Source organism: Rattus norvegicus, chromosome 5 (genome assembly GCF_021556685.1).
Source record: "Rattus norvegicus strain SHRSP/BbbUtx chromosome 5, alternate assembly SHRSP_T2T, whole genome shotgun sequence".
NCBI classification, from domain to species: Eukaryota; Metazoa; Chordata; class Mammalia; order Rodentia; family Muridae; genus Rattus; species Rattus norvegicus.
This window is the reverse complement of record NC_141538.1, coordinates 15,970,353-15,996,089: the sequence shown is the minus strand read 5'-3', so window position 1 is coordinate 15,996,089 and position 25,737 is coordinate 15,970,353. Positions and strand designations below refer to the sequence as shown.

General features: G+C 36.7%; 1 protein-coding gene across 2 annotated transcripts in view; it reads right to left on the bottom strand.

The window, feature by feature from the left end:
• Sntg1 (syntrophin, gamma 1) overlaps nt 1-25,737 on the bottom strand; it is an 841,911-nt gene that overhangs the window by 95,827 nt on the left and 720,347 nt on the right. For both annotated transcript variants that reach the window (NM_001411862.1, XM_087550418.1), the window contains 2 exon segments: nt 278-349; nt 2,224-2,340. In NM_001411862.1, the coding sequence (NP_001398791.1) occupies nt 278-349; nt 2,224-2,340 (189 nt within the window).

Below are 25,737 nucleotides of genomic sequence, written 5' to 3'. Positions count from 1 at the left end.
CTGTGTCATCAAGGGTTTAACCAAAATGCAGTGATTGTCAGATCCCAAGACAAAGAAAATATGCTCTTCTCCATTTGATCTCATGTGTATTTTTCTTGCTCATACTTACTCTCTGAGTGCCTGGGCATTTGTGTATGTTGAGTTTCTCTCTTTTACCTCTCATTTTACTTTCCATATTCTTTTCAATTCATAGATTGTTTTCACAAGCTCTACCTGAGCTCAGAGACCCACTCTTCAGAAGGTGTTCCATCAAAGGGCTTGTCCTTAGTACACATACCTTGAGAACTTTGCACATGATCTCACACACGGAGAAGGTCTTCTCTGCTCGAGTCCAGTCCCAGGTGGTCACCTTTAAAAGACAGATAATAACAGATCATTGGTACTAGTAAGGCATTTCTGTTTCCCTCTGTTTCATCTGGATAATGATACTTTCATGGAAGTGTTTCTTTAGTCTCTCAATAAGTGATACTTTCTATAAAGGTCCTTCTATAGCATTTGGGTTTATTCAAAATTTATCATCATTTGTCTTACTCTTTTCAGGACACATTTTATGTTGTTTGCAACAATTTCCATTTGAGAAAAATTTTTATATCTTTAAAATAATTTGTGTGTTCTTAACACAAATATTGAATATGCAAGTATTAAATATGCATTTTCCCTTAAAAATACAGAGTAGAACTGGTTTTGATTATTTAAAAATAAATTATTGATATTTTAAAACCATTCTAATATTATTAAGATATTGTGAAATATCATCTCTACTCTGAAGTTAATTCCCTTACTTATTCTAAAATATTTAATCTCTCCAAGCAGAAGAAATTATTAAGGGTAAGAATATAGCAAAATATATAAAATATTATTTTTTCCTTTCTGGTACCATGAATTCTTTATGGACATAAACATTAAAAATAGCAATGATTCATACTCGAGAACTCTCAGATCATTTATACTATTAAACCTATCAGTGAGCAGCATGGTATCCTGTGGTAATAATTATATTTATTCTGTGTTTATTCTCTATAAGTTACATGCTTCCAAAGCAAGGATTTCAAGTAAATAAATGTGCATACATATTGAGTGTACATAGAAGATGTAATAGAATATATTACAAACAGATTAGGGTCCAAAAGAATTGCACAGTATGGAAGATCATATACTGAACTGTGATAGCTGAAGCTGAGCTTGAATATTCCCCCAAAGACACGTGTATTCAATGGTTGTTCCTAGTTTGTTATATTTTGTGACATCGCCAAACATTTAGAAGGTGGTCTATAATGTAAGAAAGTTTAGGTCATTAGGGACATGAATTTCTATGGAATATTAAAATCTGAAGTCCTATTTTCTCTCCCCTCTGGCTACCATAAAGTAAACATCCTCCTCTGCTGTATACACTAAGCATGTTGCACTATGCTGCTCTAAGCCATACAACACAGCCATGTGGCCAAATGGACTGAATTCTCTGACACTGCGTTTTTCTTTAGTGGCTGACCTAGCTACCTAATTTTTACAGTAGGGGAAAATTAATGTATTCATGTATTCCCCAGAAAATATTTCTCTTTTCCCCAAGAATAATAAAATTTTATTTAAACCTTTGTGACATTTCCTTTCCTCAAAGTCCCACACTCAGAAATGCAGGCATGTAACATCATACCTGCCTTTCATTTATACTCTTAGCAACATTTTACTTAACAACATTAGCAACATTAGAATTTTACTTAATATATGTAGACTTAATATGGACTATTTTGAAGTTTTATTTATTATATGTTAATAAAAATTTAAATACAAGTTGAAAGCTTAATGCTGATAATGAAACACTGCACACACAGACTAAGGCCCCTCACATGGTCCACAGATAAAAAAGGAATGGAGCATTAATTAAGATAGAATAAATGTTTAAATCTCTACCTATCTGCATTTCTTTACATTTTCATACACTATAGGAAATTCCTTGACATATCTTTGGGGATGTTTCTTAAATTATTTCCAATGTCTTCATGAAATTTTTAACAACAATATTATGGCTTGCTCCAGTTTTCAGGTTCTTAAGCGAAAAATGACATCTAATGTCTTGAAAGCTTTACTTTTGGCAAAATATGAACAATTTCCTAAATGTCTCTGTGACTTATTTTCAAACTGCATTGGTAACTAGGCGTTGTTCAGGTGATATGAGTCTTCTATGAGCAGATTGAGGAGCTCAAACATTTGGCTATAAACACTTACTGGAGGTGACAGGAACCTGTAAAGACAGGAGCCCCGCAGGGCAAGAAACACAGGTGTGTACACACGGTCCTGGAGGGATTCCTGCTCCCAGGCTTCACACCAGCCCATGTAGACTATCTGCAAGGAAAGTAAGTGCTGTTACTGCCAAACTACACTTTACATATTGTAGTCTATTTGTGTGTCTTGTGCTGATATAATTTCATGAAAATTTATTTAATTGATTTATACCAAGTTCCACTAAAGCAGCCTCCCCATCACTAGAGGATAGAAACTACTCAGAGGAGTTTGTCTCCATAATATTGTCAAATGCTGCCTTCTAACATTTGGCATCAGCTACCTTCTCACTCATGCCCTCTCCTTTTTCTTTTTGCTCTTAAAAGAATTTACTTACAATAGACAATTAACTCTTGTTTTCCCAATTAGCTATATTTATTATGCCTGAATGTTTCCACAATACAAAGCATGAAACTGAGCAATGGAAGCCTTTCCCGTGTATCCACTAGAATGAAACACATCATCCTCTGGGAATCAAAAGACAGAATGGTGAGGCACTTATTCTGAGCACGGACCTTGGGTGATAAAGTATATGCTATCATTTTTTATAATTAAAAATTATAAAAGGTAAAAAAAATAGGTTAATTTTGACACATCCAGTTGCAATGACTGATCATAGCTCTGGGTCTTCTTGACTAAGAGAAATCAGCTTCTAAGGGAAAGCACTGTTCTATAAAGAATATCTTGAGCAATTTATGGAAGCTTCATCTGTCTACAAAAGGTTATTGGCTAATGAGCTTAGGCAGGAAAGAGGGAGGTGGAAATTTCACTACAGAAAGGGAACTCTGAGATAGTCAGGTTAGGGAAAGAGAATTTGTCCTGAACTCTGGAGGAGAAGGTCGCATAAACCTGATGAATAGTAACTAACCATGTGCAAAAGATAGAATACTTTAAACCAGTTAACTAAGCTATAAGTGTTGACGGGCCACCAATGTTGTTATTTAAGTCTCAGATATTAATATAAGATATCAGTTGTTAATAATATCAGAATATCGGTCACACCCGTGGGGAGAGAGCACACCAAACCAACACCAACACGGTTCCACGTGGTGAGATTTTAATGGGGAAAGGAGACAAGGGGAAGTGGGGAGAGAAAGAGAGAAAAAGAAAGTTAGGGGGCAGGGAATTTGCCTTTTATTTGGAATGGGACATAAAGGTTCCCAGGTGGAGGTGTGAATTGAACCAAAACGTCTTCTGGGAATGTATGGCCATTGCCATGGCAACAGTGACCAAAAGGTGTCTCTGCTAAGGGCGATTTCTGATATCAACAATAAGCTAGTCATGGAATAGGCCAAAGCATTTGGGCTAAGACATTATTCATAATTTATCTCAGAGTCATTATTTTGGGGAAGAAAGAGGCCAAGTGGAAAAGCTGAAGTCTATATTTGGCATTTAATACATGGGCCATAGAATCCAAGCTTAGAAAAGTCCCTGGTGGGAGGCAGGGGAGCTACACTGTTCCTCATGTTTCAGTATTTAATTGCATGAGACTCAACATCCACAAATGTTTGAATGTTACAATTTTGATATTTGATTCACATTTTATTAATTCCATATGAAAAGACCCTTTTTACCTCACCAGTTTTACTTTTTGATTTCTAATTTTCAGATATTGATTCATCAATCACATTGTTTTCTATAACACTTTCTATGGCCAATAAAATATGAAACACACGAGGAAGTTCAGCTAGGCTTAGTGTCCATTATACCATTCTCAAAAAGCAATGGTGAGAATAGCAGAGTGTCCAGCACAGCCATCATGCTCATCCAGTTGCTAATACCAAATTACCAGCTTGCTGCAGAAGATGAGGCCCTTTTCAAGTCCAAACTTGCACTTAAGGTGGTTTGTATACAACACAAGAACCTTCACGAATAATTCCCACTTACACCCAGTGTCATTTTCTTCCTACTGCATCATTTTTACTATATAATAAACTGGATTGTCTATTAGCTTAGTTTATATTATAATAACTCTCTTGCATTTATAAAGTCTCTGATTTAACAACTTTAGGAATTGTGATTTACATATCTTCTCCAGAGTATTAATGTATGCTTTGAAATTTACATTATAATTGAACACTTCACAGACTTTTCAGTTGTTAATGAAATCATAGTAAGTTCCAGACACGATACATTGTTTGGATTTTTTTGTATAGTCAATTATAATTAAAAAATAATAAATATTGAAAATAATAGTCATAAAAACATTTAACTATGTATATATTTATACACACACATGCAGGCATACACACATGTTGAAACAAGCTACAATCCTTTGAAAGAAAAGAGCTTTAATTGTGAAAATGGCCAAGAATACTGGTCTGAGGGCAAGCTTGTCGACCATGTCCTTTCTTAGTTAATGATTGATAGGGAAGAGTCCAGCCTATGGGTGGCTCCGCCTTTGGGCAGTTGTTCCTGGATAAGAAAACAAACTAAGCAAGCAATGGAGAGCTAGTCAGGAAGCAGTGTTTCCCTTTGGTCTCTGTCTGTTATTGCCTCCGGGTGCACTGAGTTCCCACCTTGGTATTCCTCAACTATTGACTCTGAGAGTTGCCAGCTGAAATAAACTCTTTCCACCCTAAGTTGCTTTCGGTCATGGTGTTCTATCACAGCAATGAAACTCTAAGAGTGAAATTTGCACCAGAATCATGTGGTATTGCTTTGGTCAGCCTGAATATGTTTTATGTAATAATGTAAAAGGACTTTTGAACTTTGGGATAGAAAAACTATTGAGTGTTTAGAGCTGAGTGAGCTGCTGCAGGAACTAAAGAAGTTAAACCTGAGAATGATCAGATTATGGAGATCAAGCTTGTGAAGTATTAGAGGGAAATTGAAGCGTTCCATGAAGACTATAAGACTATCCCGTATTTTGAAATGGACTCTGGATGCCTGGGGCTGAAGACTTGGCTGTGACTAACAAGACTTCAGGAGCATTGAAGCAATATCTTCTGGAGAGTTTTTCCTCAGGGACAGCATAGAGTAGCTATGGCCCAGAGATGGGAAACTTTGTACCTCATTCTGGAAGCTGTACTTGGTAATGGATAAAGAATTCCAGTTGTTACTAGTTATGAAAGCTTAAAAGGGCCACAGAAAGCAGAATCTTGGTATCCGACAGGCCAAGAAAGGACATTGGTGAAGATGCAGCCACAGTTGAAGTAGAATTTCCAAGTCATAGAGAGAAGTTGAGGCTTGGCACGATGTGGTAGACTAGTAGAAAGGCTAGTGTTGATGGTATAGCTCAGTTGTACGGAAGAACCCGGCATTTTAGAGATGCTAGTAGCATGGAATGACTCCAAAAAAACAACAGAAGCTGTGGAGTGGAGCCAGCCAGTGAGACAAGATGTGTGTGCAGCAGTAGGCAGAGTCAGAGAGAGAAGTGGTCCAAGATCCTGATGAAAATGAGTGGGTTCTAGATGTCAAGCATTAAGTTTTCTACACTTTGTATAGTTTTGCTTTGATTTGGGTATGATCATGCACTAACTCATGCCTCCTATAAAAAGAAGTTATGTCCCTAGTTTTATTTCATAGGAGCCCATTGAAAGAAGATTTGGGAATTATATAAAACTTTAGAATTTCTAAATTTTAAGGACATTGTAGAGGATTTAGTTAGTTTAGATGGGCTTTGAACTTTGAAAAGGACTTGGATACTTTAAAGATATTTAAAAGTTTTTGAATTCTTAAAGACTATGGGACTTTGAAAAGTTGAAGTGCTTTCTATTTTGATATTAATATTAGATGTTGGGAATGCAAAAGAAAGTAAAGGTTATATATTAAGAGTAATGTCTTTGTGTCAAGTTTAAAAGGGGTTAATTTTCCTGATTAGTTTTTTTGTCAATTTGACAAAAGTTGCAGTCATTTGAGGAGAGGCAGCTACAATAGAGAAAATGCCTCTCCTAGACTGGCTTGTGGGTATACCTGTGGGGAACTTTCTTGGTTAATGACTGGTTTGGAAGCATCCAGCCCACTGTGGGTGATGGTTCCTCTAGGCAAATGTTCTTGGATATCAGGAAAACTGCCTAGGGGTTATGGGGGATAGCTAGTAAGTAGCACTACTCTGGGACTCCTGCATTCAGGTTCTTTAGCCTCTTGCCCTTATTCCTTAAATGATAAAATGGGATGAGCAGTTTTAAGAGGAAATAAAGCCTTTTCTCACCAAGCTGCTTTTGGTCATGTATTTTATCACATTAATAGAATCTTAACTAATTTTTGTAAGTATGCAAACTAGTTTAGTTACATTATAGTAATTGAGCTAAAATGAAAGAAGGGTATGATCAGTTTCTATGTTTCTCATTTTTATAATAAATAATTCAGAAAAGCCTTCAAGCCTAGTTGTTTTAGAAGACTAGAAAATATACTGGGTTTAAAGTCCTAGTTATTTATCAAAGTACTGGACTAGATGGAGAATCCTCAGTCTTATGGGCATTTTTATCTATGTAACATATAAATCTAAACACAGGTCTTATTTTGCCATATAGTAATAACAACATCAGGGCAGAGATTGAATTTCTGCTCACAAGAGGAGGGCAAAACCTCTGCTACAACAATTCTGGATCAAAAGGTCAAGCTCAAATGTAAAGTGGGTCCAGGCAGAAGTTAGAAAGATGAGGCAGAAAAAGTCAATCTGCAAATAGTCTGAGGTGATCCTACATAGCAGTTTTTTTTCAAAATGGCACCCCCATTTCCATACATTTCATGTCCATCATCCTATGGCTTCACAAACATAAGTAAGAGTATTTTAAAATATTATGAATTTGTCTAGACAAAAGAGAACATAAAAGACAGCACAATGCAGTTTAAAAGTTGACATAGTAAAAACACTCTAGAGTGATGATTAAAGCCATGAACATGGGTAGAAAATAAAGGTGGTAAGAAAGGGCTGTCACGATGAGAAATTAAACCCTTAAAAATCTAATTCCTAAGCAAGAAGAGATAAACAGAGCTAAGACACAGAGAAATGGTCACACACAAAAGGATTCCCAAACATACATAAAGGGGTTAGTTTACTAAGAACCATAACTGAACAGAGGTATTTCATCATAATTCTGTAGAAAACTAGAGATTGAAAAAAAATAAGAAAAGTGGCCAAGAGGCAGAAACATCAATTTAAAGGAGAGAAAAATCCCAGTAACCCACAGTTCTATGTGTACGAATTATCATTTAAGAGGAAGCTTATGATTTTATATCACACTGACCATGAGCAGCACATCAGCCTTGGAGAAGCCAGCACAGCAATATCCAGAGAAAAGGAGGGAGACTAACACAAGAAAGATAGGAGGTGCCCCAAAGAAAGGATCAAACTGAACTTAGAGATAAGTAATGGGTTAAATGACCAAACGATTGTGCTTTTGCTACTAATGTCAACAAAACTGCAATACTGAAATGAAAAGACCAGCTTGGTGAGAATATTCCAGTCTTATAGTCTGCTGTAACGTGGTGTCAGCACACCCAGCACAGTTTAGCAATCTAGTCCACACTCAGAAAGTCCTACCAGGCTATTCAGTGAAGACTCCAACTCTGGCACCATTCACTCTAAGTATTCTTCCATTTTTAGAAGATCATGACAGTTATTTAAATAGTATTTATACCTATAATATTTTCTATAATAGAAAATAAAACAACAATGAAAATATGTATATAAGATCAGATAATAATAAAGTCAGTTAGGTCAGAGAAACAACATGTTTTATGATGTTTTATGAGAAACTTTCTCAGAAAAGATAGCAAGATAATTAGCAGCAGTGTTTACATAATGTTTGCTTTAATAGAAGACTACTGATTTTCAATTTATGCCTGCCTCCACTATATGTTTACACATATAGGAGAAAAAAACATGATAATAAAAACAAGTACCACCTACCTCTGTGATAGTAAGTATTGCTTTCATAGGACACTCTGGTAGCACCTCAAGCTATTTTTATCTCTAACCAGTAAAGGGAAAAGTACAAAATACCAAAATAAACAGAAAAAGCCTTCAATATTCAGCAATGCTAGTCAACACTAAAGGAGAGAGAGAGAGAGAGAGAGAGAGAGAGAGAGAGAGAGAGAGAGACAGAGACAGAGACAGAGAGAGAGACAGAGACAGAGAGAGACAGAGAGAGACAGAGAGACAGAGAGAGAGAGAGAGACAGAGAGAGAGAGAGAGAACAAGGAGTGGAGAAAGAGAAACTGCATAGCAGAGGTACAGTATGCCCAGCCTAAGCTATGACCATGCAGGCTCTAATAAGAACTTTCACATTGCATTAAATGATCAATAAGTAAATAAAACAAAAGGCAAAGGGAAATTTTTGTCTTGCTTATGGAGCATGTCTAAATCATGGGGTACAGAAATTGTGCAAACAAGAGGAACTGGAACACTAAGAAAAATACAAATACAGATCAAAAGCAAAATTGCCACAGTGTTGTCTACATTAGAGTAAAAATCACTTCTAGGAAAAGAGAGAGTCGTTCTGTGAGACTGTAGGAGCACAGCTCCAAAATGACATGGTAATGACAGATTTGGTGTTTCTTATGAAGCTCTTTTAAATGGTATAAATTAAAATTCCAAATAAAAATAACAAAGAACATGGTCAAATGGAGAAATCTTGTTTATCAAAATATCCCAATTACCCAATAAGGCTCCACACCCATTGATACACTCAAGTTAATAAGTTATAAGTAGTTTCTTACACCTAAATATTCAACATCCAACAAGAAATTAGAACAAGTTGACCTCACTTTTATGTTAAATTCCAAGAATCAGGTACAATTATATATAATCTTTAAATCTCTTTATTTGGATAATACACAAGGTTCAAATGATCAGGTGTGTTCTAGGCTGAATTTGTAATTCACAAGAAAGTATAAACTCTTCTACTGATCACATATATTAAAACTAAGCAACATAACATCATAGGTGAAAAGATGAATCACAAATGAAGTGAGACAGTATTTTGAAAGAAAACAAGTTAAGTATGTCAAATCAAATCTAAGAAATTCAATCAATATTGTTCACACACATTCGATTAGCCTGATACTCCATGGTTTATGGTATACATTTCCTTTTAGAAAAAAATGTAAAAGTAAAGAAAATAGACACAGATGTTATTGAAATAGTAATTAAGTCTATAATACATGTTTTGAAAAAGAAAAGTAGTTGTTTGAAGTTTAGTATATTGATCATTAGTATAAGAGCAAAAATATCTTCATTCTGTAGACTTCACAAACACTAAAAGAATATAAAATGCAATATTGAGAAAATTAATTTTGACTTTAAAATAGACTACAATGATTACTAGAATATCAAAAAGGGTGAAAGGAAATTTCCAAAAATAACTAATGCTATAATTATTCAGCCAATTCAATATATAATTTAGAACTGGAGAAAAATGTGGTAGGTCAAATATGTCTTCAATTTCTTCTACTCCTTGGAAAAAATAAACTATATACTTACAAAACCTTTCAGAAAATAGAATAAAGAAATAAGCAATCCTCATGTCATTTTAGGACATTTAGAGTCCTTATGACCTAAGAAACTGAGCTTACAGGAGTACTTATGTGATGAACATTTTCCCTGAAAAACACTCTTTAAAATGTATTTTGTTTTTTATTTAAAAGTATTTTCATGTAATATGTTTTGGTTATGTATGCCCCTACCCTTCTCCTCCCAGATCTTCCTACCTTTACAACTTCATGTTGTCTCTGTTTCTTCTAGAGCGAGAGCGAGAGTGAGAGTGAGAGTGAGAGCGAGCACAGGAAGACAAAAAAAAATGCCAAAACAAAAAAAAATTCAATATAGAAACAAAACAACATGGAGTTTGTTTGTTTGGTATTAGTTAACTCCTGGCCATGGGACCTGAATATAACATCATTGATAAACCCAGTGACACTATATTGAGGGAGAAAGATCTTACATTTCCCAGCATGTCTCATTTGCAAGTAGCTTCTTAGATAGGGTGGAACTTTGCATCTACTTCCCTTTTTGTAGCTGGGATTTTTGTTTGGCTTCAACATGTATAGGCTTTCTGCTTGTTTTCTGTAACAGTTTCCTTAGATTCATATGGGTTCCATGAGCCCTGTTATGTATGGAAGAAACTATTTCCTTGAAATCAACCATCACATTTGGCTTTTACAATATTTCCTCCTCTTCTTCCACATAGATCCATGAGACTTGGGAAGAACGGTTTGATAAAGACACCCACTTAGGATTGAGTGCTCCAAAGTCTCTCTCTCTCTCTCTCTCTCTCTCTCTCTCTCTCTCTCTCTCTCTCTCTCTCTTTTGTAGGGAGCGGTGCAACAGCTGTATGATAATGAGGTGAATCTGGAGCCCTCCTAACAACAGTACTGAGCATGCGTGGAGTTTTGCACCTGATGTCAGCCTGCCTGGGGCGGTACTATGCTAAATGGGAGTTCATGCTGCGCCAATCTCTGGAGGACAAGTAGCTGGGATGGCAGTGGGGTGACTCGTGCCCCACCAATCCCTGAAAGAAGATTAGCATACTGTTGTGTATATAAGCCGAGCGGCAACACTTAAAGCTGTAACACTTGGAGCTGTAACACTTGGAGCTGTAACACTTAGGGCTGGCTGCCGCCGCCTCCCTGTATCAACAAAGAAGGAGTCCTACAGTAAAGGCTGTTGAGAAGAATCCAACCGTGTTGCGTCTTCCTTGCCGGACGAGGTGGGCGCGACACTCTCTCTCTCTCTCTCTCTCTCTCTCTCTCTCTCTCTCTCTCTCTCTCTCTCCACTTTCTTTCTGTCTGTGCACATTGTTCAGTTATGGGTCTCTAATTCCCACCTACTTCAGGAAGGAACTTCTCTGATGTACGTTAAGTTTGGTCCAGGAGATGGCAACTTACAGTATTATTTATACAACTGGAGGTGTCCAGAGACAGACTCTGAAAATGTTGGACTTGTTCTACAGTAGATGGATATGTTATTCCTAGAAGTCTGACATTCTCATATGTCAATATTCTATTTAGTGATGCCTGGAACTGTCATTCCAAAGAAGAATATAAGCACAAGTGGAGTGAAAAAAATTATACACCAATCTATGGGTATAGCAGTATATCGTTAAGAGTATTTCTGAGTTCCCTTAGCAGAGCTATAATAGAGAGTTTTCCATGAGGCACAGGATTTATCTAGTCTCATGTTCTTGGCACCTTAGCAGTGTCATTTCATGGATGAGTTTTAAATCCAATCAAAAAACATTGGTGACTTCAATAATATTTGTACCAATATTATATTAGTATGACTTGCACATTTTTCAATGAGATATATTTTTTGTTGGTCTGAGTTATCAGACTCTGGATGATTGTTTCTAATATCATCCATTTACCTACAAATTCTATAATTTCAATTTTTAGCAGCTTATCAATGTTCTGCTTATGTTACTATACCACATTTTTCAAGTGTACCCATTGATTGATGAATATCTAAGCTACCTTCAGGCTATTATGGAATAGTACAGCAATGAGCATGGATGAACAAGTATCTCTTTAGAAAAATATAGTTATTTGTGTATACATTGTAGACTAGTATAGCTGTATCATGAGGTAGATCATGGTTCATATTCCTGAAGATTATCCACTCATATTTTCATAGTGACTGCACTAGTTTGCACTTCCACTAAGTAAATGGTTCCATTTCTCTACATCCTCACAAACATATGCTGTCATATTTTAAATTAATCTTTTCTATTCTGACTGATGAAATCTCAAAGTAATCTGAAATATGCATTTCCCTCGTGGCTGCTGAATATTAGTCAGGAATGTGTTGAATATTTCTTTAAGTATTTCTCAAACATCTGTCTTTTATTATTTGAAAACTATTCAGTTCTGTGTGTCAGTTTTATTTGGCTTAATTGATTAATTTTTAATTCTTCCTGTATTCTAGATAATAACCACTTATCAGATGAATAATTAGTAATGGTTTTTCTTACTCTCTAGGGAATCACTTTGTGTGAATAATGGGTCTCCATTGCATCTAGAAACTTTTCAGTTTCTTGAAGTCCCATTTATTTATTGCTATTTTAGTTCCTGTACTATTGGTGTTAAGTTCAGAAAGTTCTTTTCTATGCCAATGAGTTCACCTCTTTTTGACAACTTTCTTTTCTATAATATTAAATATTTATATAGAAGCCTTTTATTCATTTTCAGTTGAGTTTTTGAGAAGGATGAGAAATATGCATTTATTTTCATTCTTCTACATACAGCCAACTGGTATGATCATTTGTTGAACATGCTGGCTTTTCTCCCATGTGTATTATCAGCTTCTTTTAGAAAATCAAGTCTGTAGAATTATGTCTAGGTCTTTATTTCAATATCTGCTTTTATTCAAATACCATGCTGTTTTATTTTGTAATACATCTTGAAATCTAGGGTTGAAAATTTCCATACTTCTTTAATTATTCAGAAATGTTTTAGCTATCCTGCTTTGTGTATGTTTGTGTGTGTGTGTGTGTGTGTGTGTGTGTGTGTGTTTGTGTTCTGTAAAGTAGTTTGTTGGAATTCTCATGAGCATTGCATTGATTCTGTATATTTCTTTTCTTAAGATGGTTGTTTTCACAATGATGTCAGTTATAGTAGCCAAATTTAAAGCCTTAGGAGTCTACCTAGAACACTGGAGATATCTATTAGTAACTCAGTGACACACTTGAGAGCTCTAAAAATGAAGAATTAATACCAAAAATGCATAGATGAGTAGAAATAATCTAACACGGGTCTGAAATTAATGAAGTAGAAAACAACGTAAAACTAATACAAATATTCGATCAAGCTAAACTGTTGGTTTGTTGAGAAAAATCAGCCACTTTGACAAACTCTTAGCCAAATTAACCATAAGTTTGGAAGAAAATATTTAAATTACTAAAGTTAGTGATAAAAGGGGAGATATACTAATAGAGATTGGAGGAATTTAGAGTAATAAGGGCATACAGTAAATACCTGTATTTTACCAAACTGGAAGACCTAAAAGATATAGACGAATTATTGATGTATACAACCTGTGAAAATTATACAAAAACAAAGTAATTATAGAGACCCATAACATCTAGTGAAATAGAAGCAATAATTAAAATTTCACAACTGCAAAAAATTCCAGAGCCAGGACAGAATTCTACCAGACCTTCAAAGAACTAATGTCGGTGCTCTTTAAATTATTCTCAAAACTGAAGAAACATTTTCTAATTCTTTTCTTCAAAGTTATGGCTACCCTAATACCAAAGAAGACAAAGACCCAATATAAAACAGTATAGACCATGAATATAGGAATTGAAAACCTCAATAAAACACTTCCAAACCAAATTCCTCAAGAAAATATAAAAAAGGTTATTCACCATGATCAAACTGGTTACACACCAGCAATGCAGAGATTGTTCCACACATGTAAATCAATAAACATAATCTACCACATATAAAGATTGAAAAATAAAATCTTCATGAAACATTCTTTACATAAAATCTAAATTCATCAGACCAATCCCTGATAGGTAAGAACATGAAAGTTTTCATGATATCATAATGGTAAAAGTTAAAATTGCATAGTGGTCTTAAAGTATGAAGTTACTCTCTGGCAATATTCAACACATATTTATGTATAATAGAAGAAATTTTTTCACATAAGGATATTAGTATTAAAATACAATTCACTTTATGATGAATTGATATATTACATGGAGATTCATAGAAATTTAGATATTTGTTTTAATGAAAAGTAAAATCATATTTTTATTGGTAATATGAATTTGGAAATAGAAAATATTAAGTCTAAACAAATAATTACATTTTATATATAAAGGGATTAAAGTGTCTTGAATGAAATTATAAATTAAAATAAATCATATATTGAGTACCTAAAGAATGCTAGGAAACTTAAAAAATTATATCAATCAATTAATGATAGGAACTAAAGTACAAACATAAGAAAGCAGAAAAGAATTACAATGAACAGCTATATTAAGGAGTTAGTCTGAGACAGTCTGATTATTCAGAGCCTCGAACATATGCAACCAAAATGGATACAAAAAATGCCATTTACAGTACCTCTTAGTCAATGAGAGAATGGCATATAGTTTTCTCCCGTGACAACTCTTGTTATGTAGTAGCACAGCAGAAGGTCTTCTCTTAGAAAGGAGAATAGAGAACAAGCTGAAAGAACCAGACTTCCCACACAATAATGCATTCATGGTAAACAGCCAGTCTCCATAGATCAAAAGTATCACAGTGACACGAGCAACAATTCCTTCTGAGAATAGTTCTCTCTCTTGTATTTTTCTCTTCTTTTTCACCTTACAAAGGTCTCATTATCATTCCATTTTTGTTACACTGAGGGCCATGCTTACACACACACACACACACACACACACACACACACACACACACGCACACACACACCTGTGCAACAGAGCACATAAAACATGACTGTGTAGTTAAATTACCAAAAAGTGAAAAATTAAAAGCACCATCTGTTTCAATACTGTATCCTTATATAGACAATGCATTTCTAACAACCAAGATGACTTCTGTACCTTTTAGTCTTCCCTAGTCACATCTGACTTGCTATCTTCTTGAAGTCATTACACTGATAATTTCTCTAACAGTCTTGCTTTTTAATCCTTTTTTTCTTTTTTCTTTTCAACAACAAATAAAATCACTATAGTTCACTTTAATTAATTCATGAATATGTATTGCCATAGTTTAATTCTTTCAGCTAGCACATTCCATGAAGTCATTCATGTTGTTCCATATAACTATTACTTAGGTATCCTGCTTGATATATACTTTTAGACCACAGATATTAGTGTACAGATACATGGACTCTCTACTAATGGATATAATGTTTCTTAATAGTTTCATACAAGTTTGGTAGCCAGGACTACTCCTAAAGCTATTACACACTCTCTTGTGTACGGGTCCCAATGGCTCTACATCCCTATGAGAATAAGTTGATACCACATACATGATGTCTTAAAATCTTCCTTCTAAGTGTTTTTCCATTATTATAATACCTCAACAAAGTTTGACACTATGTCTTTGTAGCTATTATGGGAAATAGAGTAATCTATCTACCTAAAGACCCAGCTATACAACTTTTGTATATACACTCAAAACATGTTCTTACTATAAATACACTTTCTCAATTATGTTCATAAAGGCTTCATTTACAATATTGAGAAACTGAAAACAGCCTAGACGTCCATCAACCAAAAAATGGATAAAAAAAAATTAGTAGAGGCTGAAGAGATTGCTCAGTAGTTTAGAGCATCATCTGCTCTTTCCAAGGTCATGAGTTTAATTTCCAGCAGTCACATGGTGGCTCACAACTGTCTATAATGTGACCTGATGCCCTCTTCTGTCATGTAGAGCACATGCAGATAGAGTACTCATATACATAAAACAAATAAATAAACCTTAAAAAAGAAAAAAATGTGGTGCATTTATACAATAGACTATTACTCAGTTGCTGCTAAAGACCAAAATGACATCAGGAAACTTTCAGGCAAATAATGGAACTGATTAAAAAATCAGCCTGATCTAGGCAATTCAGAAAAAAAATGATAAGTACTTACTTATATGTGGATATTAGCTGGTTATGAGCCAACAGAAAAAAAAATTACACTACAATCCACAGACCTGAGAGGCTAAAATGAGCCAATGTAACTTTATGAGAAGAGAAATTAAAATAGATTTTAAGAATGAACTACGGTCAGGTGGGGATGAGAACAGGAGGGATCACGTTGCAAGGATGGGATGGAGGGAGTTAATACAGGGGATGATAACTAGAATGGGGAGGGGGCATTTAGTGGGTGATGTGGTAACAAACTGCTGTAGAAATTTCCTGGAACTTATGAGAGTGACAGAGTGACCTACCAAGGATTCCTACTAATGGAGAAAAAGGATCCTGAACTGGCCATTTTCAGTAACTTGACAAGTCATCCAGTGGTGGTACTTGGACGCCAACCCTGGCAGAAAATCATTGTTCCACACCTGTCCTGCCTGCAAGATGTGCCAGGGTAATGATGACTCAGAGTTTATAAAAGTGGTCAATCTAACTTGAGGCCAAGCTATGAAAGGAAATCTATGTCTAACAGTATTTAGATGGCCAGGAACTGGAAACTGAATTGTTCTCAGGCCTAGAGTAGAACCAAACACAGTGACAAAACAACAACAACAACAACAACAACAACAGCAATAATAAAAATAATAACAATAATAATAATAATAATAATAACAAGTCAATGAAATGATTTCTAGTGACATTCTGCTTTATTCATATATTGGTGCCTAGCCAAAGTGGAAAAGCCTGTGGAAGACAGGGAGGAAGAGTTGCAAAAGCAAGAGAGGTCAAAGACATCAAGAGGACACAATTTACAGAATCAGCTAAACAGGATTCATTGGGGCTCACGGCGACTGAAGTAACAATGTGGGAGCCTGCCTGCATGGGTCCGTACTAGCCCTAAAGCATCTAATCATGAAGAGAAAGGATTAAAGACTCTTATGACTGACTTTTGCATGTGCTGTCTTCAGACCTCAGTGATTTGCGACAAGCTAGGGTACTGACAAGGTATATTTTCATTTCAAGAGTGTCCATACTGGATGAAATTGTTTTGAGTGAGGTTTAGATGTGGAGAGTGAAATTGGTCGATATGCTGTGGCTTACTGCCTGTTGGGTGACAAGACATTTCATGAGGAGGCATAACAAATATATTCAGTCACCTAAGATAAGTAGCCTCTGAACAACCAATGTATGAATACCACCAAAATCCAATTTGGTGAACCAATGAGATTTATTGGAGTTATTTATAAGAATATGAATGAGAGTTATTTGCAGAGGCAAACTGACTCAATGATAAAACTGTGTCACCAAAGCCACCCCAGTATGGGTGGCAGCTTATAAAATCTGGGAACTTGGAATATACTGCACAGTCTTCAGAATGATTAACAGGTTCTGAGTGTTCTTTCCAAGCGGATCAATTGCCCTATGTCTCCTTCAGGAGCTCAGCTGGTTTGGGCGTGGAAAAAGTAGTCTGGTTTCAGAGTCTTCTTTGATGTTAACTTTGTCTTAGAATCCTCATTGCAGCTTGGCGTCTCTAAGGGTAACTTAAAACAATCTTCACCATTGATACAATCTTGAGCAAGGAGGCACGTTGCAGGATATTTGATCACACTGTGAACTCAGATTGTATACAGAAAAATCCTTTCTTTAGTTGCGGTATGGCACTGCCCCAGCACATACATTTAAGCCAAGAGCGTTGAAGGGGGGAAGGTGTGTGTTTAGACCTAGTATACACCTTTAATCTGAGAGCTTTCTCTTTATTGTAAACAAGATTGAAGAAAGGCAGCCATAGACCAAAGCTGATAATGTCACTAGGGAGTGAACATGGAAAAAACATAGATTGAGGAAGTCTGGAGGATAGATAGAGATGAACAGGAAGCAGAAAGGAGGAGCAAGTTCGGAAGGGTTTATTAGACAATGTGAAGAACTATCTTTTACCTTCCAGGATGTCAATTGATGAGGAAGGTCAATGGGTGCTTTCTCTGCCTCTCTGAGCTAGCAGACTTTCACCACAGCATCTGGCTCCTGCCTCTTCATGTGGTAAATTAAAACTTTGGGATTTTGTTATTAAAAACAACAGAGCCAGTTAGTAAATATGGTCAGTTTCAGGGACTTCCTGAAGCTATTTTGAATAATTTCCTTTCTGTCTTCAGGAGCTTCCCTGAAAGAAGGGATGTTGTTGCAATCACGGAATAAACTAATACATAATAATCCACTTCTTCCTCCAGATCTTACATCCTTTCTTTTCTTATTAAACTTTTTTATTGGATATCTTTTATTTATATTTTAAATGTTATCCCCTTTTCCGGTTTCCCATCCATAAACCCCCATCCCATCCCCCCTCCCCTACTTCTATGAGGTTGTTCCCCCTTCAACCCACATCCTTTCTGACCCCTGTTTCACAATTATCTCTGAGCCTTGGTTGGGATAATTATAGATGTCCACCTTTAGGGCATCATGGCACAGTGACAGTTACTTGTTCTGAGGAATTTTACCAATGGGTTATAAGTTGAGGCAGACAACAATAGTTATCCATTGGCATAAACAAAAATGTATGGAAGGCATTTTGTCAGGCATATCATAGATATCTAGTAAATCAATAGACATTGCTTCCCTACTATGATCTGCCTCATAGGTTTTTATTCTTGCTTATAGTAAAAGATGAGATCTTCCTCTTGTCAAGCAAGCCTTAAATCCCACTGGAAGGCTGTCTTGCACATGATAATTGAATCACTATTGCATATATTGCCTGGCTCCCTTTGTCACTATGAAAACCAATCAATAGATTGGGAGTTTCAAATTTAGTCACAGTTTAATTTCTCAATGCCCTTCAGGAAAAAAAAATCCAGTGTCTTCAGCAATAGGGTCTTACCATGTAGTTCTGGTATTCAACCAACAGGGGTAGAAATAGACATTTAGCTTTTGAGGTCTCAGGGGCTTCAATTGACAACTCCTCATAGGGAGACAGCCCATCCCTGGCACTGGAGTTTTCAGTCTATAACCTTAATTTCACTGGGAATTTCCTTTCTACCCATGTAGAAAACCAACTAACATTTGTATTTAGATTTTTTGGTTGATGTTTCAATGATCCATTTTTCTTTCAATTAATACAGCTTTTGGGGGTGGATAAATACTATTGCACCCATTTTTTTTCCAGCCCAGTTCTATATATCAATGTTGGAGTAATGGCTACCTCTGTCACTACTGATTCTTCATGGACACACATTCATAATACTTGCTTGGGTGAGACTCTTAATGATAGTTTCATCTATTGCTGCCATAAATAGAAATATTTGTAAGAGGCCTATAGTAGTGTACACACAGGTGAGGACATATATGCATCCCTCACTGAAAGACATAGGCCCTACAAAGTTTACCTGCCAATTTCTGAAAAGACAGGTTGATTTGTGTATGTGTCCTAACCAGACACATTTGTCAAGGCAGTAATCAGAAAAAGAGCTTACATGCTTGACTACCATGCAAAAGATCATAGTATTTCATAGAAATATCAGTGGTCTTAGTTATTTTCCAATGTTTATTGGCTCCCAGTGGTGGTTTGAATGCTATGGCACCCAGAGACTCATAGGGAGTGACACTATTTGAAAATATTTGAATATAAGGCCTTATTGGAGTAGGTGTGGCCCTCAGGGGTAAAATGAGTCAACGGGGATTGGGCATTGGGGTTCCAATGCTCAAGCCAGGCCAAGTATCTTTCTCTTCATAATCTTCTCTGCTAATTCTTAGAATTTTTAGCTATTCCTCTAGTATCATGTCTGCCCTGCCTGCATACCACCATGAAAGTAATGGACCAAAATTCTAAAACTGTAAACTGTCCCAAATTAAATGTTTTCTTTTTTTCAGAGTTGCTCTGGTCTGCAGAGTGTCTCCTTATAGAATTTTTCTTGACTAAGACACTTCCCTATGATTACACATTATTTGGACGCTGTGAGAAGCTTTCAAAGGTGCCTATGGGAAAATGACCTAGAGTTTGGTAACAGCATCTGCCTTCTGGTTTCCAGGGGATAATTAACAGGATGCCACAGGGTTTCTGATTCCTGTTGAATTATCTATATATTTCTCTTGACCCACAGTGGCCATCCCAGCACCTGTCAGTCTGCCTATACCCACTGAACTCTATATAAATAAAAGCCTCTAAATATAGCCCCAATCAGTCTCTAAATACAAATTGTCACGGACCAAGTATCATGAGTTACTACATACTGCTCTTAACTTATTCCATTGGTTATGTATTCTTGTCTCTTTGCCAGTTTCCTGACTTCTCTATTCTATGCTGTACTACAGATAGCCATTCTTTTTTTTTTTTAATTAACTTGAGTATTTCTTATATACATTTCAAGTGTTATTCCCTTTCCCGGTTTCCGGGCAAACATCCCTCCCCTTCCATATGGGTGTTCCCCTCCCAACCCTCCCCCCCATTGCCGCCCTCCCCCCATAGTCTAGTTCACTGGGGGTTCAGTCTTAGCAGGACCCAGGGCTTCCCCTTCCACTGGTGCTCTTACTAGGATATTCATTGCTACCTATGGGGTCAGAGTCCAGGGTCAGTCCATGTATAGTCTTTAGGTAGTGGCTTAGTCCCTGGAAGCTCTGGTTGCTTGACATTGTTGTACTTTTGGGGTCTCGAGCCCCTTCAAGCTCTTCCAGTTCTTTCTCTGATTCCTTCAACGGGGGTCCTATTCTCAAATCAGTGGTTTGCTGCTGGCATTTGCCTCTGTATTTGCTGTATTCTGGCTGTGTCTCTCAGGAGCGATCTACATCCGGCTCCTGTCGGTCTGCACTTCTTTGCTTCATCCATCTTGTCTAATTGGGTGGCTGTATATGTATGGGCCACATGTGGGGCAGGCTCTGAATGGGTGTTCCTTCAGTCTCTGTTTTAATCTTTGCCTCTCCCTTCCCTGCCAAGGGTATTCTTTTTCCTCATTTAAAGAAGGAGTGAAGCATTCACATTTTGATCATCCGTCTTGGGTTTCGTTTGTTCTAGGGATCTAGGGTAATTCAAGCATTTGGGCTAATAGCCACTTATCAATGAGTGCATACCATGTATGTCTTTCTGTGATTGGGTTAGCTCACTCAAGATGATATTTTCCAGTTCCAACCATTTGCCTACGAATTTCATAAAGTCGTTGTTTTTGATAGCTGAGTAATATTCCATTGTGTAGATGTACCACATTTTCTGTATCCATTCCTCTGTTGAAGGGCATCTGGGTTCTTTCCAGTTTCTGGCTATTATAAATAAGGCTGCGATGAACATAGTGGAGCACGTGATCTTGTTTGATGTGCCTATAGTTCTTCCAGTACTCTATCTGACCTAGTTGTTGGTCTAATTACTGGAAGATGCTCAGTGCCTTTAAAGATCACTGGCCATAAGACAGCAAACATGGCATGGGTGATGGGGCTTGCAGACACAGTGCCATTTTTGTAGAGCTTGATTCTCTGCTACACCAGAAAGAGATTTGGCCAGAAGTCCTTCAGTCTAGTCCGGTATTGGATAAGGTGCATTTAGTCACTGGAGTGGGAGCGTGTTATGGATTCTACCAATTGAATTGCAATATATATATAAGTTTCTATTCTAGTGATATGTAAAAAGCTTCTGATAATTTCCAGGAATGAGACAAAAACCTTATTAAAAATGTTTGCTCAGGTTTCTTTTTCTGCAGTCCTCAACTATAGCCTATTGAACAGACGTCTTGGGCAAAATGAGGTATGAAAATCTGCCAGTAACCTAAGAACACCCAAAATACCTGTAGCTCCTTTTATGTATAAGTAAAGGCTATTGAACCATTTCATCAATAATGTTATCAGTATTATGGGTGTCTTATCAGATCATAAAACTCACAAGAATTTTCAACTGTGTTTGGCCTTTCTACCTTGTATAGATTGATCCCGCGTGCCTGTTCTTTTAGAAGAACCCATACTTCCTTTTGATGCTTTTCTATATTTTCAAAACCTTTCGAATTTATTCATATTTTATCTACACAATGAATTTGTTTTTTTCAGACATCAAGCAGAATAGCATAGTAAGGTCTTAAGTCTGCATCCTATGTCTAACAGTGGGACTATAAGTATAGCCTTGTAGAAGTACTTTGAGGGTCCACTGTTGACTATTCTACGTTAGTGCACACTGGATTTGGAACTCAACAACTAAGGATATACAGAAAAAATCACTAGCAAGGTCTAATACAACATGGAAAGATCCCATCACTTGTTCTAGTTGTTCAGTTAAAAAAAGCAATATTAGGTACAGCAGTGTGAATGGGAAAATACATTAATTATCTCTCTTTAGTCTGTAGTAATTGTCCAGGAGCCATCTGGCTGCCTCACAGGCCATATTTCACTATTGAAAGAGCTCTGTCCTGGGCAAATAAGCTTTATCCTTTTGAATTCTCTAATAGCTTCTCTAATTTTATCATAGCTCCTGGCAATCTATACTGTTTGACTTCTATCACCCTAATCAAAGTAGGCAATTTTATAGGTTCTTGCCGGACAATGCATGACTGGTTTCATTGCCCACACTTTTAGGCAAAATTGTCTAACAGTGCTATAAAGTGAATAGTTCAGTAAAGAATTCATCCACAGAATGTTTTCTTGTAGTGGTGAAATTCATACTATATAATCTTGGGAATAATTACCTACTTCCAAAACCAGTTTTTACCTGCACTATCCTATGGCCAAATCCATCTACTTCCCAATCTGCTTGACGCTTTTCAGAATTGTCATAAATTAAGGCACATTCAGTTTCAGTATTCACCAAAGGCCAAGTATTTTTAACAGTTATAAGGGACCAATATACCTGTAACTAAACAGGAGGTCATTTTGGTCACTTTGTCAGAGATGCCTTAGGAGATGCTCACATTGGTACAACTTCCTCTTACTCTGGAGGACCATATTTACTTCCCTTTGTTCCACTCATTTAAACTCTAATCTTTTGGTGAGCTTCTTGTCAGTCTAAAAGCTGACCCTCAATCAATATTTTCACTAGAAAGTATAACTCTTGCCACATATGTCTTTAGGTAACCCAGAAACATGTTTCCTTTGCTTTGCCTTTTTCATTTCTCTTCTATATAAGAGGAAAGAGTATATCCTGACTTTGAATGTATTCTTTCCTCTTATATCTGCCAAATATTTTTATACTTTATAATGATCTTACCCCACCAAAGGGCTCTAGGAAGCTGATAAAGATATATAAAATCCTTGAGGTCCCCAATGGACCAACCTTTTCTCTGTGAACATAATTCTAGCTGGTCCAGTGAACTGGTATGCAAACACAACTTCTCGTATTCCAAATTTCCTCAATAGCAACTGCCCCACCTTTATGGGACCTCAGATGGAGATAATCAAATCTTCCTAATGACTTTGATAAGATAGCCCTTTGGTTATTGAAGTCCTGATTACTTTAATAAACTAGGAACTGAACTCCTTAACACCATTTTGTATGTTATGTAGTTTTTGCCTTAAGGAAGGTATAGGGAGTTACATTACTCAGTTTTCCTTCCTTCACAGTAGACAGACTAATCCCATCCAATCCCATGTCCCACAGACTCAAAAGCCATGCCATAACTATTTTTTCACTACTTGTTTAAATCTTTTTCCCAATTCCAGCTTCCCACATACTGACAATTGCCTGATTTTTAAAGTTTCTTGCCCTGAAATATTGTGTCCACATATGCATTCTTGATTTCAGATTTTTCCTTTCATTTGAATTACTAAAGGCCATACTCTATGTTTATTTTTATTACTTTTACCATGTTTTCTTTTTTACTTTCTAAATTCTCCCAGGGGGACCAAGTTCTGGGATCCTAGGAAGTGCTTCTGAGAATGGATCTTACTTCCACTCGCTGTCTAGTCTTCAAGCCAATATGTCCATCTTACCCTCTTGTTTAACTAATGTATCTGACAAATCACAGGCTAACACAGAGAATGCTAGCCAAACCTCCTTTTCTTGTTGCAATTCTTGCTTTACACTAACAAGCTCCTGCTTAACACCATCTCATGCTCAAATACATCTTAAGTACACATAATAGAAGCAAAACAAACTCTCTTGAGGTTTGCCAAATACACAACCCATGTACACTAATCTCAAATGTTGCAAACTTCCCTCTAAACTTTAAACTGCTTTAAAGGCTTCCTTGTATTCCTGTGGTGTGTCCACTCATCAATCAGATATACCACTCCATACCATATGGACTAAGATGGCCATACTGGGATTCTTCCCATAGACATCCCATATTGGAGGCTTCAGACCTAGTGGCAAGCTTCACTAGTCATAGGAAGAACTACATAACTGCTTTCATAACCAAAAATGGCTACGCATAGACAGGACCATGCATTCACCGCTCCATAATTCATCTTGGGCTCCATTGGGTCCCTGTTCAGATGCCAATAATATTATGTGAGAAAATATTTTCTAGGAAGACATAATACACATCTATTCATCCCAGAGAGAGAACCCATGATAGACCAAGGTACATATACCATCAGAACTCAATTTTATGAACTGTGAGTATTACTGAGATAATCCATAAGAATATAAGGTGAGGGCATTACTAAAGGAACAAAAATTAGTCCAAGACACCTTCATCACTAAAAGCACACCCACACACAGATGACAGCTCTGGGAACCTGGAGTACCCTTCATAGGCTTCAAGCAGCTATAAAAGTTTAGAGTGTTCTTTCTAGGTGGTGCACTTGGTTTTCCCCTCTTCCAATTAGCTTACCAGGTCTCTGCTTCTTTCTGGATTGCTTGGCTACTGTTTGCTTCTTATTTGCAGCTTTATTCTTCTGAGACATTCTCTCAACAATTGTTATTGATTGGTATTAAAAAGAAGGATCATAATGAATCTAGTTAGTTTCGGGGACTTTCTGAAGCTATTTTGAATTTTTCCCTTCTGTTTTAATGAGCTTCCACATAGGATGCTATATTTTAATCACAGATGAAACGGCTTCATAACACTGATCCTGAATCCAGGCCAGATGATCACTCTCCACTTAAAATTCTCATGTTTCATTTCTACTAAAACAAGAGTAAGGAACTCTTTTGCTTGCCTAGAGAGCTGAAGGAGAGTAAAAGTCATTACATTGTTTCATAATTGCTCACACCCATGGGAAATAATTAGATGGTTGAAGTGACAAGACATTCAAAGAAATTTCTGACTATTTGTCATAGCAATGAACACATTGAAAGAGAAGCTATTACACTTAATTTTTTTTTTTAGAGTTTGGAAACTTTTTTTTCTCATCTTTATTAACTTGGGTGTTTCTTATCTACATTTCGATTGTTATTCCCTTTCCCGGTTTCCCGGCCAACACCACCCTAACCCCTCCCCTTCTCTATGGGTGTTCCCCTCCTCATCCTCCTCCCATTTCCGTCATGTTCACTGGGGTTCAGTCTTGGTATGACCAAGGGCTTCCCCTTCCACTGGTGCTCTTACTAGGCTATTCATTGCTACCTATGAGGTTGGAGCCCAAGGTCAGTCCATGTAGAGTCTTTGGGTAGTGGCTTAGTCCCTGGAAGCTCTGGTTGGTTGTCATTGTTGTTCATGTGGGTTCTCAAGCCCCTTCAAGCTCTTTCAGTCCTTTCTCTGATTCCTTCAACGGGGGTCCCATTCTCAGTTCAGTGGTTTGCTGCTGGCATTTGCCTATGTATTTGCCGTATTCTGGCTGTGCTCTTTTATGAAATTGGGAAATAAGAAAAAAACTATGAGAAGAACTGTATTACTTTCATTCAGGCATTTTTTTGGTCAATTGCTATTCTGTGACAGTTTCTTCTGAGATGGAAACAATCTATCCTGCTGTGGAAACTGTTTAAACAGGAAAGCAAACACAAGATAGCTCCAGGAAGTCCCTGAAACTGACCAAATTTACCAGGCCCTTCCCTACCAGAGTAAGTAATAAAACTGAAAATTCCCCCTCAGAAG